The following is an 18,645-nucleotide window of genomic DNA, read 5'->3' as shown; positions in this document are numbered from 1 at the left end:
GAAGAGGAGATAATAACTGTGTTCAATTATCTGTAAAGGGGGATATGCTAAAGTATATATAGAAGCGGAGTAGTGCAGGTGAGGGTTTGTTCACTGTCAGGAGCATACTGATTTCGGGGTGCAGTGGGAGGGGAACATTTTATGTTTACCTCATGGTAGAGACTGGGGAGAAAAGGTGGGTAGGTGTAGGCTCATGCACACAAGTTAGGTAAGAACCTGCAAAGTTGCAAAGTCTGTGGGGTTCATCAAGGAAGGTGACCTGGAACTTTGGGGAGTCATTGACAAACAGAAGTGGGGGCTGAAAACCACTATCTGAAGAGCATGCATTGTCATCTTACACTGTGCTGGAAATTGAAACTCCAGGCACTGTGCTCTTCTGAAGTGAGCAGTGAAGTACCTTGACTTTTAAGAGAAGGGCTGGAAGTTCCACCAATGTGAGACTCTTTAGAGGATAAGAATATCAAATTCTGACTATTTGGGGAAAAGATGTAAAAGAAGAACCTTGAGTCTTGTGTCTAGAAGCACAAGTTGATCTTTATTCAGAGTTCTTTACCAAAACAGCATGGGAGAGGTCCGTGGAAATCATTCCACTGAGCACTCTGGCTTTCTCAGCCAAGTACAGCATTTTTATCCATCCCATGCTACAATGATTACATGAAATATTGATATCATTGTTAGCCATTCCCTTAATCTTACCTGACATCAGTGATGGGCAAGTTGTTGGAGAGGATTCTGAGGGACAGGATTTACACATACTTGGAAAGGCAAGGACTGATTAGGAATAATCAACATGGCTTTGTGCATGGAAAATCATGTCTAACTAACTTGATTGAAGTTTTTGAAGAAGAGATGAAGAGGGTTGAGGAAGGCAAATCAGTGGATGTTTTCTATGTGGACTTCGGTAAGGCATTCAACAAGGTCCTGCATGGTTAACGAGGTTAGATCACATGGAATACAAGGTGAACTAGCCATTTGGATACAAAATTGGCTCAAATGTACGAGACAGAGGGTGAATGTGGAGAGTTGCTTTTTGGACAGGAGGCCTGTGATTAGCAGTATGCCACAGGGATCGGTGCTAGGTCTACTGCTTTTTGTCATTTATAGAAGTGAGTTGGATGTGAATATAGGAGGTATGGTAAGTAAATTTGCAGATGACACCAAAAGTGATGGTGTAGTGGACAGCTAAGAAGGTTACCTCAGAGTATAATAGGACATTGATCAGATGGGCTGATGGGCCAAGGAGTAGCAGATGGAGTTTAATTTAGATAAATGTGAGGTGCTACATTTTGGAGGGTAAGTCAGGACAGGACTTAAACAATTAATGGTAAGTCCTGGGGAGTGATGCCAAACAAAGAGACCTCTGCGTGCAGGTTCACAGTTCTTCAAAAATGGAGTTGCAGTTAGATAGGATAGTGAAGAAGGCCGTTGGTATTCTTGCCTTTATTGGACAGTGCATTGAGTATAAGAGTTGAAAGGTCATGTTGGACAGGACATTGGTGAGGCCACTTTTGGAATTCTGCATTCAATTCTGGCCTCTCTACTATAGGAAAGATATCCTGAAATTTGAAAGCGTGCAAAAAATTGAAAAAGGATATTGCCAAGGTTGGAGTGTTTGAGCTACAGGGATAGACTGAATAGGCTGGGTTATTCTCTCTGGAGTGTCAGAACTGAGTTGTGACCTTATATAGACCTTTATAAAATCGTGAGGGGCATAGCTAGAATGAATAGTCAAGGTCTTTTCCCCATGGTGTGGGTGTCCAAAACTAGAGAGCATAGGTTTAGGGTGATAGGGGAAAGATTTGAAAGGAGAGGGACAACCTTTCACGTAGAGGGTGGTGCATGTATGGAATGAGCTGCCAGAGGAGTGGTGGAGACTGTTACAATTACAACATTTAAAAGGCATCTGGATGGGTATATGAGTAGGAACGGTTTAGAGCACATGGGCCAAATGCTGGCAAATGGAACTAGATTAATTTAGGGTATCTGGGCAGCATGGACGAGGTCTGTTTCCGTGCTGTACAGCTGTATGACTCTAAGGTCACCCCTCAACCTCCTACGTGAATAACGCCTTAGTGTATCCAGCCCCTCCCAATAACTCAAACCTTCCATTCCCAGCAACATTCTGGTAAATCTTTTCTGACCCTCTCCAGCTTAACAATATCCTTCATATCCTTCATCCAGGCGATGAGAATTGGACGTGGCATTCTAGAAGAGGCCTCACCAACATCCTGTGACTTCAACATGGCTTCCCAACTGCTACATTCAAAGGGCTGAGCAATGAAACGGAGGTTAGGTGGCAGATGAGGTTCAATTCAGGGAAGTGTGAAATGATATACTATAGTACAAAGAGCATGGAGAAACATTATAAATTAAAAGATATTTTTCTAAAAGGCATGCAGGAGTAGAGAGACTTGCGTAAATATGTGCATAAGTCATTTAAGGTTGAAAATTGGGTTGAGAAAACTTGAGCAATGAGAACAATGAGCTGTGTTATGAGGAAAAGTACTTAGTACTTAGATAGCTGGACATAATGGACTGAATGGCCTGTTTCTGCAGCACAACATCAAAACTTTTCAAGATATAGTTCTTAGAACTAAAGGGATCAAAGGATATGGGGAGAAAATGGGAATAGGGACCTGAGTTGTATGATCGGCCATGATCATTTTAAGCAGCAGAGCAGGCTTAAAGGGCCAAATGGCTGACTCACACACCTGTATTCTACTTTATATTCTATGTGTAGCCTTCACCCTTAATGTCCACATCCAATGTTCACAATTATTGTTCTTCAACTTCTAAAATTCTTTATAAGTCTATACAGGCAGGATAAGAAAATTGTGTAGAGTCTGGGGTGCCATGTTTTCAGAAGCATGCATTGGAGAGTGCTGGAGAGATTTATAAGAAAAAGTTTAGGAATGAGAAACGTCATTCATGAGGATAGATTGGAGAAATTGGAACTGTTTTCCTTGGAGTAGAAAAGGCTGAGGGGAGATTTGGTAGAAGTTTCAAAAATCATGAGTGATCTTGACAGAGTCAATATGAAAAAATGACTTCCTCAAACAACAATTAGTTAGGGTGCAGAATGCACTTCCTAAAGGTTTGGCAGAAGCAGGTCCAGTTGGGGCATTCAACATAGCATTATATTGTCATTTAAATGGAAACAATGTGTTGCATTATGGGTAAAAGGCAGGAAATTGGCGCAAAATTAAAATTCTCAGATACGTGATGTGGTGACAGTGGTCCGAATGGCATAAGACCATAAGACCATAAGACATAGGAGTGGAAGTAAGGCCATTCGGCCCATCAAGTCCACTCCGCCATTCAATCATGGCTGATGCGCATTTCAGCTCCACTTACCAGCGTTCTCCCCATAGCCCTTAATTCCTCGAGACAACAAGAATCTATCAATCTCGGCCTTGAAGACATTTAGCGTCCCGGCTTCCACTGCACTCCGTGGCAATGAATTCCACAGGCCCACCACTCTCTGGCTGAAGAAATGCCTCCGCATTTCTGTTCTGAAATGACCCCCTCTAATTCTAAGGCTGTGTCCACGGGTCCTAGTCTCCTCGTTTAACTGAAACAATTTCCTAGCATCCACCTTTTCCAAGCCATGTATTATTTTGTACGTCTCTATTAAGTCTCCCCTTAATCTTCTAAACTCCAACGAATACAATCCCAGTATCCTCAGCCGTTCCTCATATGTTAGACCTGTCATTCCAGGGATCATCCGTGTGAATCTCCGCTGGACACGTTCCAGTGCCAGTATGTCCTTCCTGAGGTGTGGGGACCAAAACTGGACACAGTACTCCAAATGGGGCCTAACCAGAGCTTTATAAAGTCTTAGTAGTACATCTCTGCTTTTATATTCCAACCCTCTTGAGATAAGAGACAACATTGCATTCGCTTTCTTAATCACGGACTCAACCTGCATGTTTACCTTTAGAGAATCCTGGACTAGCACTCCCAGATCCCTTTGTGCTTTGGCTTTATTAATTTTCTCACCATTTAGAAAGTAGTCTATGCTTTTATTCTTTTTGCCAAAGTGCAAGACCTCGCACTTGCTCACGTTAAATTCCATCAGCCATTTCCTGGACCACTCTCCCAACCTGTCAAGATCCTTCTGCAGCCTCCCCACTTCCTTAGTACTACCTGCCTGTCCACCTAACTTCGTATCATCGGCAAACTTCGCGAGAATGCCCCCGGTTCCCTCATCCAAATCGTTAATATATAATGCGAACAGCTGTGGCCCCAGCACTGAACCCTGCGGGACACCGCTCGTCACCGGCTGCCATTCTGAAAAAGAACCTTTTATCCCAACTCTCTGCCTTCTGTTAGACAGCCAATCCTCAATCCATCCCAGCAGCTCACCTCGAACACCATGGGCCCTCACCTTGCTCAGCAGCCTCCCGTGTGGCACCTTATCAAAGGCCTTTTGAAAGTCTAGATAGACCACATCCACTGGGTTTCCCTGGTCTAACCTACTTGTTACCTCTTCAAAAAATTCCAACAGGTTTGTCAGGCATGACCTCCCTTTACTAAATCCATGTTGACTTGTTCTAATCAGACTCTGCTCTTCCAAGAATTTAGAAACCTCATCCTTAATGATGGATTCTAGAATTTTACCAACAACCGAGGTTAAGCTGATTGGCCTATAATTTTCCATCTTTTGCCTTGATCCTTTCTTGAACAAGGGGGTTACAACAGCCATCTTCCAATCATCCGGGACCTTTCCTGACTCCAGTGACTCTTGAAAGATCTCAACCAATGCCTCTGCTATTTCCTCAGCCACCTCTCTCAGAACTCTAGGGTGTATCCCATCGGGGCCAGGAGATTTATCAATTTTAAGACTTTTTAACTTTTCTAGCACTATTTCTTTCGTAATGGCAATCATACTCAACTCAGCCCCGTGACACCCTTTAATTTTTGGGATATTACTCATGTCTTCCACTGTGAAGACTGACGCAAAGTACTTGTTAAGTTCTCCTGCTATTTCCTTATCTCCCATCACTAGGCTTCCTGCATCAGTTTGAAGTGGCCCAATGTCTACTTTTGCCTGTCGTTTGTTTCTTATGTACTGAAAGAAACTTTTACTATTATTTCTAATATTACTGGCTAGCCTACCTTCATATTTGATCCTCTCCTTTCTTATTACACTCTTTGTTATCCTCTGTTTGCTTTTGTATCCCTCCCAATCTTCTGATTTCCCACTGTTCTTAGCCACTTTATAGGATCTCTCTTTTTCTTTAATACATTTCCTGACTTCCTTTGTCAGCCAAGGTTGTCTAATCCCTCCCCGGTTAATCTTTCTTTTCTTGGGAATGAACCTCTGTACAGTGTCCTCAATTATACCTACAAACTCCTGCCATTTTTGCTCTACTGTCTTCCCGGTTAGCCTCTGCTTCCAGTCTATTTTAGTCAGTTCCTCTCTCATGCCCTCATAATTACCTTTATTCAACTGTAACACCATTACATCCGATTTTGCCTTCTCCCTTTCAAACTCCAGACTGAACTCTATCATATTATGGTCGCTACTTCCTAAGGGTTTCCTTACTTTAAGATCTTTTATAGAGTCTGGTTCATTGCAAAGCACTAGGTCCAGAATAGCCTGCTCTCTTGTGGGCTCCATGACAAGCTGTTCCAAAAAGCCATCCTGTAAGCATTCCATGAATTCCCTTTCTTTAGATCCACTAACAACATTATTTACCCAGTCCACCTGCATATTGAAGTCTCCCATGATCAATGTAACCTTGCCTTTCTGACATGCCTTCTCTATTTCCCGGTACATGTTGCGTCCCTGGTCCTGACCACTGTTAGGAGGTCTATACACAACTCCAATTATGTTTTTTTTGCCTTTGTGGTTCCTCAATTCCACCCACACAGACTCCACATCATCCGACGCTATGTCATTCAATACCATAGATTTAATTTTGTTCTTAACTAACAAGGCAACCCCACCCCCTCTGCCCACCTCTCTGTCTTTTCGATAAGTTGAAAAACCATGGAGGTTTAACTGCCAGTCCTGACCCCCCTGTAACCAAGTCTCTGTGATGCCTACTACATCATAATCATTCACTATTATCTGTGCCATTAGTTCATCGGCTTTGTTATGTATGCTACGAGCATTCAGGTAAAGTGCCTTAATGCTAACTTCCTTATCATTAGAGATTTTGGAAGTCATATGTCCTAAGTTATCCTTGCTTTTTACTGCATTCTCAGTCTGCCTCAATTTTAAATCTGCCTGGAAACATTCTATCCTGCTGCTAATCTTGCCATTTACCTCCATACTCCCTGTTGCTTTCACTTTCCCTTCCCCCCAACTCAGAAGTTTAAAGTCCTACTGACCACCTTATTTATCCTCTTCGCTAGAACATTGGTACCTGATCGGTTCAGGTGGAGACCGTCCCAACGGTACAGATCCCCCCTGTTCCAAAACTGATGCCAATGCCCCATGAAGTGGAATCCCTCTTTCCCACACCAATCCCTTAGCCACGTGTTTACTTGCCTAATTTTCTTGTCCCTATGCCAATTGGCACGTGGCTCGGGCAGTAATCCGGAGATTATGACCCTTGAGGACCTGTGCTTCAATTTCCTGCCTAGTGCTTCATAATGCCCAAACAGGTCCTCCACCCTAGTCTTGCCTATGTTGTTGGTACCAACGTGGACCACAACAACTGGATCCTCCCCCTCCCGCTCCAATATCCTTTCAAGACGGTCGGAGATGTCTCGGACCCTGGCACCGGGCAGGCAACACACCATGCGAGACTCCCGATCCGGCTTGCAAAGGACTTATATACTCACTTTTCCTTCCCGGCTGCCCCTCTGCTTGCCGTCACTTCCTCTGCTGCTCCCGCTCTTTCTGTGGAGAGAGAGTAAAAAAAAACACACCGCTGCCCGCTACAGGTAAGCAATTTTAAAACAAACTGTCTTACCTTTGCTGTAGTCTCCCGGGTTCACTTTTACCTTCGCCGCTGCTCCCACTCAAAATCATAACAGTTCTGTTATTCTGTGATCATTTTTCAGGAATAGAGCGTTATAGCTTTCCAACTTCGTGCACAAAGTCACGAGTGCACTTCAATCGTTTTTCTAAACAAGGCAATATTAGAAATTTCTCTTAGCTTGTAAGAGCTCACATACTAACTAAAATAAGTTATTTCTGTTCGCTTGGTGATTGGTACCCTATCTACAGATTTTCCATAGCTGTCTATACTCACAGGAATGTTGCTTAAGGATGAGAAACTCAAACTCTGTTCAAATTCTTTGACGTTATCTACCATAGCATAAAAAACTAGTTGTGCATTTGAAGAGTTCATCAGACATTTATTAGAATTAACTATTATTTATAAAACCATTACATTACTCAGCTATATAATTGGATTAGCATAAAGCTGTTAAGTTACAACAGAGAAGCATCCTCCTATTACAATATCATAGCTCCCATTTTCCAAGTAAAATGCTATGTGAAATTTATTCCATTTGGTCACATGGTATGATACAATCTGTCCATCATGTACAAAGCCAAATTCAGGAATGTGATGGAATACTCCACACTTAGCTGGATCAATATAGCTCCAACAACACACAAAACGTTTAACACATCCAGAACATCGGTGTTTGGGAAGCTATTCTCAGGGCTAGCACTTAAATACATTTGGAAAAGCATGGTCTAATTAGGGATAGATGGCATGATCATGTCTTACTAATTTGATTGAATTTATTGAGGAGGTGACAAGGATGACTGATGTGGGTAGAGCAGTGGATGTTGTCTACATGGATTTTAGTAAGGCTTTTGACAAGGTCCCCCATTGTAGGCTTATCCAGAAGCTTAATATGCATGGGATCCACTATGGCTTGGTTGTGTGGATTCAGAATTGGCTTGCCCATAGAAGGCAGAGGGTAGTGTTGGAAAGGTGATTTTCAGGCTGGAGGTCGACGACTAGTGGTGTTCCGCAGGGATCCATACTGTACCTCTGATGTTTGTGATATATATAAATGATTTGGATAAAATGTAGAAGTGTGGGTTAGTAAGATCAGTGGAATTGTTAATAGTGTAGAAGATTGTCAAAGGATACAGCGGGCTGTAGATCCGTTGCAGATATGGGTGGAGAAATGGTAGTTGGAATTTAATCCAGCAAGTGTGAGGTGCTGCCCTTTGGGAGATCAAATGCAAAAATCAAAGAAAAACAAAGAACAATACTACACAGGAACAGGTCCTTCGACCCTCCAAACCTGCACCAACACATTTTACACTTCCATACTACAATTTACTTATAGGATCTGTATTTCTCTATTCCCTTCCTATTCACGTATTTGTCCAGGTGCTTCTTGAATGCTGCTATTGTGGCTACTTTCACTACTCCTGTGACAGTGCGTTCCAGGCATTCACCACCCTTTGTGTGAAAAACGTGCCTTGTACATCTCTTTTAAACATCTCCCCCAAAACCTTGAACTTGTGTCCCCTTGTAATTGACCCCTCTACCATGAAAAAAGCCTCAAACTTTCCACTCTATCCATGCCATTTACAATCTTATAAACTCTCAGGTCACCCCTCAACCTCCTACACTCCAGTGAAAACAAACCCAGTGGTATTGAATCTTTCATCATAGCTAAAATTCCCCATACCAGGCAATATCCTGGTAAACCTTTCTGTACTGACTCCAAAGCATCTACATCCTTCTGGTTGTGTGGTGACCAGAACTGTAAGCAATATTCCAAGTGTGGCCTAAGTAAAGTTCTATAAAGCTGAAGTATAACTTGCCTATCCTTATACTCAATGCCCTTTCCAACGAAGGCAAGCATGTCATAGGCCTTTTGTTTTCCTACCTTGGCCACTGCACTGCCACCTTCAGTGATCTATGGACCTGCACACCCAGATCCCTCTGCATTTCAATAGTCCTAAGGGTTCTGCCATTCACTGTATAATTTCCACCTGTACTTGACCTTCCAAAATACATCACCTCACATTTGTCCGGATTAAAAATCTGCCATTTTTCTGCCCATGCCTCCAATTTATCTATATCCTGCTGTTTCCTCTGACAATCCCTCTCACTATCTGCAACTTCACCAATCTTTGTATTGCCCACAAACTTACTAATTACACCAGCCATGTTTTCCTCCAAATCATTTATGTAGACCACGAACAGCAGAGATCCCAGCACTAATCCCTGTGGAATACCACTATTGACAACTTCCATTCTGAAAATTATCTTTCTACCGCTACCCTCTGTCACCTCTGACTAAACCAGCTCTGTATCCATCTTGCCAGTTCACCCTGATACCATGTGATTTCATCTTTTGTACCAATCTACCACAAAGGCTTTACTGAAGTCTATGTAGACAACATAAACCACTTGTGCCTCATCAATCAACTTCATCACCTCCTCAAAAAACCTGATAAAGTTAGTGAGGCACGACCATTTCTGCTCAAGACCTTGCTGTCTATTGCTAATAAGTCCATTTGCTTCTAAATGCATCCAGATCTTGTCCCTGAGAATATTTTCCAATAATTTCCCTACTACCATTGTGAGGCTCACAGGCCTATAATTTCCTGGATTATCTCTGCTACTCTTCTTAAACAATTGAACAACACTGGCTATTCTCCAATCCTCTAGGACCTTACCTGTGGTAAAGAGGATACAAAGAGGATACGTCTGTCAATGCTCCAGCAATTTGTTCTCTTGCTTCCTTCAGTAGTCTGGGATAGATTCCGTCAGGGCCCAGGGACTTATATACTTTAATACTTTTTAAGATGCACAACACCTCTTCCTCTTTAATAGCAATTTGGCTTAGAAATTTGTCACTTCCATCCCTGAGATCATCCTTCACTAATTTCTTCTCTTTGGTGAATACTGACTCAAAATATTCATTTAGGACCTCACGTACCTCTTCTGGATCCACACATAGATTTCATCCTTTGTCCTTGAGTGGGCTTATGCCCAAAACGTCGATTCTCCTGCTCCTTGGATGCTGCCTGACCTGCTGCGCTTTTCCAGCAACACATTGTTTAGCTCTGATCTCCAACATCTGCAGTCCTCACTTTCTCCTTGAGTGGGCCAACCATTTCCCAAGCGACCTTCTTGCTTTATATGTATGTGTAAACAGCCTTGGGATTCTCCTTAATCCTGTTTGTTAAGGAAAGGTATACAGTTATTGGCAGGACCGTGAACATCATTGACGTGCAGCGGGATCTTGGGATTCAAGTCCATAGTTTTTTAAAAGTGTCTACACATCCCATGGAAGGGGCATTGAGTATAAGGATAGGCAAGTTATACTGCAGCTTTACAGAACTTTTGGCCACACTTGGAATATTGCTTACAGTTCAGGTCACCACACTACCAGAAGGATGTAGATGCTTCGGAGACAGTACAGAAAGGTTTACCAGGATATTGTCTGGTATGGGAAATTTTAGCTATGAAGAAAGATTCGATACACTGGGTTTGTTTTCACTGGAGTGTAGGAGGTTGAGGGGTGACCTGAGAGTTTATGCTTGCCTTTATTGTTTGGGGAATTGAGTACAAGAGTCAGGATGTTATTTTACAGTTTTATAAGATTTTGGTTAGGCCACACTTAGAGTGTTGCTTCAATTCTAATTCCCACATTACTGGAAGGATGTGGAGGCTTTTGAAAAGGGTACAGAAAAGATTTACTAAGAATGCTGTCTGGATTAGAGGGTATGAGTCATGAGGAGAGGCTAAAGAAACTCAGGTTACTTTTTCTGGAGCAGTGAAAGCTTAGGGGAGACTGGCAGATGGAGTTTAGTTCAGATAAATGCGAGGTGCTGCATTTTGGGAAAGCAAATCTTAGCAGGACTTATACACTTAATGGTAAGGTCTTAGGGAGTGTTGCTGAACAAAGAGACCTTGGAGTGCAGGTTCATAGCTCCTTGAAAGTGGTGTCGCAGGTACATAGGATAGTGAAGGAGGTGTTTGGTATACTTTCCTTTATTGGTCAGAGTATTGAGCACAGGAGTTGGGAGGTCATGTTGCAGCTGTACAGGATATTGGTTAGGCCACTGTTGGAATATTGCATGCAATTCTGGTCACCTTCCTATCGGAAAGATGTTGTGAAACTTGAAAGGTTTCAAAAAAGATTTACAAAGATGTTGCCAGGGTTGGAGGATCTGAGCTATAGGGAGAGACTGCACAGGCTGGGGCTGTTTTCCCTAGAGGGTCGGATGCTGAGGGGTGACCTTAGAGATTTACAAAATTATGAGGGGCATGGATAGGATAAATAGACAAAGTCTTTTCCCTGGGTTGGGGAGTCCAGAAGTAGAGGGCATAGGTTTCGGGTGAGAGGGGAAAGATATAAAAGAGACCTAAGGGGCAACCTTTTCACGAAGAGGGTGATGTGTGCATGGAATGAGCTGCCAGAGGATGTGGTGGAGGCTGGTACAATTGTAACATTTAAGAGGCATTTGGATGGGTATATGAATAGGAAGGGTTTGGAGGGATATGGGCTGGGTGCTGGCTTGGGGGACCAGATTGGTTTGGAATATCTGGTCGGCATGACGGGTTGGACCGAAGGGTCTGTTTCCATACTGTACATCTCTATGACTCTATCTTTTTCCCAGAGTTGTAATGTCTAATACTCAGGGGCATGCATTAAAGATGAGAGGGGGAAAGTTCAGAGCAGATGTGTGGGGCAAATGTTTTACACAGAGAGTGATAAGAGTCTGGAACACGCTGTCAGGGCTGGTGGTGGAGAGAAAAACGGCAGATGCTGGAATCCAAAGTTTAGAGGGAGGAAGCTTGAAGAACATAGCAAGCCTGGCAGAATCAGAAGGTGCAGAAGTCGACGTTTCATGTGTAACCCTTCTTCAGGGATTGTTGTGGAGGCAGATACAATACGGGGGGAATAAAAAATATGGAGGAATAAGGACCAAGTGCAGGCTGAAGGGATTAGTTTAATTTGGTGTCATGTTCGGCACAATATCATGGGCCAAAGGGCCCATTCCCCTACTGTACTGTTCTCTGTTCTTTTAACAAAACAGCCTGCTTGATTAACATCACATTAGTACTTCCACCGCTGATGATGAGTGGCAGCAATGTGTATCATTTACAAGATTCACTGGAGAAATTCACCAAATTCACCTTTGAGAGCACCACTGACCACTCCCTTGCAGAAGCATAATAGCAGCAGATACATGGGGAAAAAAAACACCTGCAAGTTTCTCTGAAAACCATTCAACATTCTGGAAAGATATCATCATTCCTTCTGTGTTGCTGGAACTCCCTCCCTAATGGCATTTTGGGGGATCCTATACTAAATGAACTGCGGTGGTTTAAGAAGTCAACTCATCACCAACTTCTCAAGGGTGTCCCAGCAACATTCATACCCCATGAATGAACAAAATAAAAGTGATGATATCATGGACATGTTTCTTAAAGGCATACTCAAATATTGATGATGGACACAATACTAACCATATAAATGTGGTAGATGCCAGGAGTTGATCAGCAGTTGGATATTCTAAATAACTCACTTTCTGATTGTACATTTTGTGGATATTTGATCAAAGTGTGCTTAGATATGAGTAGCTAGAACTCAAGAAGTTGACATCATTCTGTGTAAAGCAGCCTTTTAAGTAAGTTAAATTAACATGAATTCTGGAAAGGAAAATATTGACCTGGTGGATTCCACCCTGAACCTCTGACTCAGAGGTTAAAGTGCTAAGAACTCATCTACATTGACTATCATTTTGTTCTCCATAGATCAGCAAACACCTCATAGTACAATATTAGTATTGAAATACGACATATTGTATTTTATGGTAAAGTGATAGAAGAAATAATTCCAATTGAGAACAGTTTGGAGCTCAGTATGAAAGCTGATATGATATAACTAATACACTGGCATTTTTGATTGAGAGAACTGATCTATTTCACAAAATCAAATGATAATTTGTATTCCACAAATTTACCTAAGGATTACAAGTCAAAGACAGATTTTTCAGAATATTCTGTTACAATATTGACAATTAGTAGGTCAGAAGCATTCACTTGATAACTCAAGTTATAAATGTAGAATTCAATAGTCTAGTAATACATTTTGTCAGATAGTACTATGTGAAGAAATTATAAGAATGACATGTTGATTTGTGCACCCAGATCTCCAAATATGCACACATAAAATGAAATTCTGTCAGCTACATTGATTAACTAAATTTAGTCTTCATAGAAGTATGCTTCCCTTTGAAAAATGAGAAAAAAATAAAGTTACTAGGTCAGAGATCTAATTCTTATTTCCACCTTATTAATTTCAGTAGATCAGAGAAATATCGTATGATTACTTGTTAAACAACCTTATTTTCTTGCTTTTCAGGAATGTAAAAAGTTGTTAACAGAATATCGCAAATATTTTCAAAATACTAAGAAACAAACAACTGAAACAGTGCGAGATACTCCATTTGATGTGTCAGAAATGTATATATTTGGTAAACTTGATGTCTTCTGCAAAAGACTAGAAAAGGTAAAATGCAATCCAGAAGAAAAGTAATACAGTTATAGTCTAGGTTTTGATCCGACAACTCACCATATACAGTTTTTATCCATAATCACATAATAGCAAAACTTTCTGGCTTAGGAATTGGAGAGATATGAATTCACAATAAAATTAAAGCTAATTTAAGTGACATCTGACAGGAAGTGATAAAGACATCTTCAAACTCCTGCAGCCGAATTGAAGCCTTGCCACAGGCTGTCCCATTCACTACAAACCTTTTTTGACACTGATTCTTCACTGTGTTGATGTGATTCCTGCAGAAGATGTCAAAATTTATCATTAATGAGTTTACGAGGATAGCATTAACTCAGATAGAAGATTCACTGGCTTTATTAATCAGGTAGAGATTATTAATGGAGTGTTATGGATGATTATTATATTTAGAGTAAAGATTAAAGACACTGACTTGCTTTTAGTTTAGTATAATCATGGATTAATTTTATCTTCAGAAAACACAGAGATTGAAAGCTTTTAGGGCAATTTTGTAAAACTTGACTAGTAGCAGAATACAGTTTCTCTCTTAAAAAGGATAACAGGACAGTTCAGGGCAAGTTAAGTGACCTTGATGTAAAAGTTTCGCCTGTCAAATTTCCAGACCATGAGTGTTATTTTAGGGAGAAGCGAGTCAGATAATCTAATCGAAAAATATAAGATCCTGAGGGGAATTGATCGGTTGGATGTGGAAAGTTTGCTTGCTCTTGTAGGCGAATACAGAATTAGGGGTCATAGTTTAAATGTAACATGTTGTCCATTTATGACAGAGATGAGGAAACAAAATTCTTTTGAGGGATGTAAGTCTTTGGAATTCCCATCCTCAAAAGGCATTGGATGCAGAATCTTTAAATATTTTTAAGGCAGACATAGATGGATTCCAGCACCACTAATCCAGATAGATGGATTCTTGATTAATAATGGGCTGAATACATAGAAATGTAAAGTTGAGGTTAAAATCAGATGAGTATGAATGTATTGAATGGTGAGCAGGCTAGAAAGGGGGGGTAACCTACTTTTTTTCCTTGTTCGTATGTTTGTATTCTCCCTCGGAACCAGCCACATGCGCCCAATATCCATAGACATGCGCAAATGAAATGTGCTGCTGCTAACAACCCTTATGGCACTCCTCCAGCCCACTTACAGGATGTTTCGACACTTCAGTGCTGCAACTTTTGCTGCATTGTTAACTGTCATTGTAATGCTGCAGTAAAGGCATTTTGCACTCATAGGCATGCACTCAACTCAGGGATAGAATCAGGCTGCATCTTCCGGCTCTTCGCTGGCTCTTATACCACTCACTTGCTCCAAGCTTACCTGGATGTGCCCAGCAGCCCCGTTTTGCATTGCCTTTCATGGCCTTGTGTTTACTTGACTCGACTTTTTGTGCTTTGTTTCATCAGGCAGAGATACCAAGTTTATATTACTGCTGTCTTGTCATGCAGTTTTGTGCAGAGACAAAGTTATGAACCTGACCATATTTGTCTGCAGGTCCATGTCAAATCGGTACTGGCCTTCACTCGTAAAGTCACGGGGAGCCTGGGATACCAGTCCAGGCCCCACTCAGGGCTATCTGAGTCAGGTTCATTTCCTCTTAAGGTGGTTCCTGGTGGTTCCTACAGCTTTGAAACATGGAACATATGGCAGTTAAGCAAATATTCTTGAAGCTGTGGAGAAAGAAACTTTACAGCATCCATAGTGGAGTGGCAAATAAAATTTATATCAATTGTATCTGAATTGACTTAATTTGCAACATTGCAGCCAGAATTGAATGCTATGTAATCACTTAAAAAAAAGTATAAATATTTTATCTAAAATTGTTCAAATTTAAGATAACAAAAATTCATGTACATTTGCAGATCACAGAAATGGTTGAAACGTCAAAGACATTTTCTGTGTTGAAGAATTCTACAATTGAAGGAATTGAGATACTTGCAATAAAATATCAGAATATTTACTTAAATCTTAAAAAGAGCAATTATGACATTTTGGACCCTCGGAAGAAAGAATTTAATTCAGAATATGCTGTGTTCATGAAGCAAATATTCGACTTAGAGGTAACAGCTAGTTAGTGAAAATGTATTCTAAGGGTTATGGAAGAGATGGGGCCATGGTCACATTTTTGCTAATGTTTGGTAATGTCACTGGCATTTTTAAAATTAAAGATTCTGCAGTCATGAGTTCAAATTGCTTCATGGCAGCTGGGATATTTTAAGACTAACTCATTAAGAAATTGAAAATGATAGTCTTAATGATAATAAAACTAGTGGATTGTGTTCCCCAGTTATCATCCTTGATAACAGTTATTGGCTTGGCACAAAGAGAACAAGAGTCAAATCTGTATTGACTAACCACAACCGTTATCAGTTTTGTTAAAACAGACATACAATTCACACCGTTTGGTTAAGAAAAGGTTAACAGCAGACATGCAATTCGTACAAGGCTAAAATCCAAGCCCACATCCACAAAGTTTACTAATGAAGTTCCCTGAACAGTCATCAAAATTAAAGTCTAATACCCAAGAATAGAGGCTCATTCTGGCTAGGCAGTTTTTTCTCAAATCTTGGGGTCCTCTCCATGCTTTCAAGTTGTTCATAAATTCGCAAAAGTTACTGTCCAGAGATTTTGCTGATGGTACACTAAAATCCTTCATTTTTATCCTTTTTCCTTATCTTCCTGAACTGTAGTATCTTGTTCTTGTTGGTTCTTGGGTCACCTGATGCACTGGTGTCTTTCGACTTTTGGCTCACTCTAAGGACACCTTTAGGATTACATCATTATGGTTCCCCCAGATAGGTAATTGTATCTTATGTCATCCTCAGGGCTGATCTGGTTCAAGCCAGTGGCTGGGGCTTGGGTAACTTCACTTCATAAGCTGTTTACATGTGTGACCAACCCCTGGCCAACAACTGCCATCGATATCTATCTGGTGCATTACATCCTTTATAGCTGGAAATCTGTCATATGTAATGATCTGGACTCATGTCACTCTGATTTTGGTGCCTTTGAACTTCCTTGTTTAACGGTGTAGTTTTCCAGTCAAAACTACTACAGAAATGTCAAATCAGAAAAGAAAAGGATAGAGCAAAATGCAATACACAAAACTGGAATGTTTCAGGTCCAATGACGCTTCTTCAGAACAATTATAGAGGTTTATAAAATCATGAGGGGTATGGATAGGATAATTAGACAAAGTATTTTCCCTGGGGTGGGGTAGTCCAGAACTAGAGGGCATACATTTAGGGTAAGAGGGGAAAGACATTAAAGAGACCTAAGGGACAACATGTTTACACAGAGGGTGTTACGTGTATGGAATGACCTGCCAGAGGAAATGGTGGAGGCTAGTACAATTGCAACATTTAAAAGGCATCTGGATGGGTATATGAATAGGAAGGGTTTGGAGGGATATGGGCCAGGTGCTGACAGGTGGGACTAGATTGGGTTGTGTTATCTAGTTGGTATGGACAAGTTGGACCAAAGGATCTGTTTCTGTGCTGTGCATCTCTATGACTCTGTGAACCCGGGCACCAGAAACAAACTCTTCCCAGGTGTCCCTGTAAAATACTGTTCAGTAAAACTTGAGGCAGTACTTTATGCTCCCATTTCAGTGTGTTTATAAATGATGTGAACCTGAAAAATTTCCTGGATTGCCTTGCCACCACCTCCCACTACTGTAAGTTTGCGGTAAGATAAGCAATGCCTTCTTGAGTTATTCCACCATTTCCCAATTGAGGCACTTAAATGGATAATCAATAAGCAGTTCAGGATCATTTCCTGGATTGACATGATTTGGAAGTGCTGGTGTTGGACTGGGGTGTACGACGTTAAAAAAAATCACACTACACCAGGTTATAGTCCAACAGGTTTATTTGGAAGCACGAGTTTTTGGAGCGTTGCTCCTTCAACAGCACTCCAAAAGCTAGTCCTTCCAAATAAACCCGTTGTACTATAATCTGGTGTTGTGTGATTTTTAACTTCCTGGATAGAGTCATAGAGTCATATAGCACAGACCCTTTGGTTCAACTTGCCCATGTCTATTGTTTCCCAAACTAAACTAGTCCCATTTGCCTGCACTTGACCCATATCCCTCTCCATCTCCATCAACGATGATCGACTCAACACTGACATTTTTTACAAACCCACCGATTTGCACAGCTACCTGGATTACACCTCCTCCCATCCCACCTCCTGCAAAAATGCTATCCTGTATTGCCAATTCTTCTGCCTCTGCTGCATCTGCTCCCAGGAGGACCGGGGCGGCATGGTGGCACAGTGGTTAGCACTGCTGCCTCACAGCGCCAGAGACCTGGGTTCAATTCCCGCCTCAGGTGACTCTCTGTGTGGAGTTTGTACATTCTCCCCGTGTCTGCGTGGGTTTCCTCCGGGTGCTCTGGTTTCCTCCCACAGTCCAAAAATGTGCAGGTTAGGTGAATTGGCCATGCTAAATTGCCCGTAGTGTTGGATGAAGGGGTAAATGTGGGAGAATGGGTCTGGGTGGGTTACGCTTCGGCGGGTTGGTGTGGACCTGTTGGGCCGAAGGGCCTGTTTCCACACTGTAAGTAATCTAATCTAATTCCGCCACAGAACACACCAGGTGGCCTCCTTCTTTAAAGACTGCAACTCCCATGTGGTTGAAGATGCCCTCCAACGTATCTCATCCACATCTCGCACCTCCGTCCTTGAACCCCACCCCTCCAACCTCAACAAGGACAGAACCACCCAGTCCTCACCTTCCACCCCACCAACCAATCGCATCATCCGCCAACATTTCCGCCACTTCCAAAAGGATGTTGCCACCAGGAATATATTTCCCTCCTACCACTATCCGCTTTCTGCAAAGTCCCTCCGCGACTACCTAGTCAAGTCCCCGTCCCCCAAACAACCCACCCTCCCCTTCGGGCACCTTCCCCTACCTCCACAGGAATTGCAAAACCTGCGCCCACACCTCCCCCCTCACCTCCGTCCAGGTCCCCAAAGGAGCCTTCCACATCCATCAAAGTTTCACCTGCACTTCCACACATATCATTTACTGTACCGTTGCTCTCGATGGGGCCTCCTCTACATTGAGGACATCCACACCAATCGACCCCACCGCCCCATGGCCGAACATTTCAACTCCCCCTCCAACTCTGCCGAAGATATGCAGATCCTGGGCCTCCT

At 41.9% G+C, this 18,645-nt stretch overlaps 1 protein-coding gene across 1 annotated transcript in view; it reads left to right on the top strand.

Annotated features, from left to right (window-relative positions):
- The window catches only part of LOC122540179 (dynein axonemal heavy chain 8-like), a 1,258,818-nt gene that overhangs the window by 201,847 nt on the left and 1,038,326 nt on the right, over nt 1-18,645 (top strand). Inside the window, exons 11-12 of the mRNA XM_087976819.1 lie at nt 13,315-13,461; nt 15,345-15,542. Coding sequence (XP_087832945.1) covers nt 13,315-13,461; nt 15,345-15,542 — 345 coding nt within the window. The remainder of the gene's footprint in view (nt 1-13,314; nt 13,462-15,344; nt 15,543-18,645) is intronic.

The sequence above is a fragment of the Chiloscyllium plagiosum genome, unplaced genomic scaffold (genome assembly GCF_037043375.1).
Source record: "Chiloscyllium plagiosum isolate Xiang-an unplaced genomic scaffold, Cpla_swu_hap1 HiC_scaffold_3, whole genome shotgun sequence".
Lineage (NCBI taxonomy): Eukaryota > Metazoa > Chordata > Chondrichthyes > Orectolobiformes > Hemiscylliidae > Chiloscyllium > Chiloscyllium plagiosum.
Note: the sequence above shows the minus strand (reverse complement) of the source record. Positions and strands in the feature narration are given on the sequence as shown.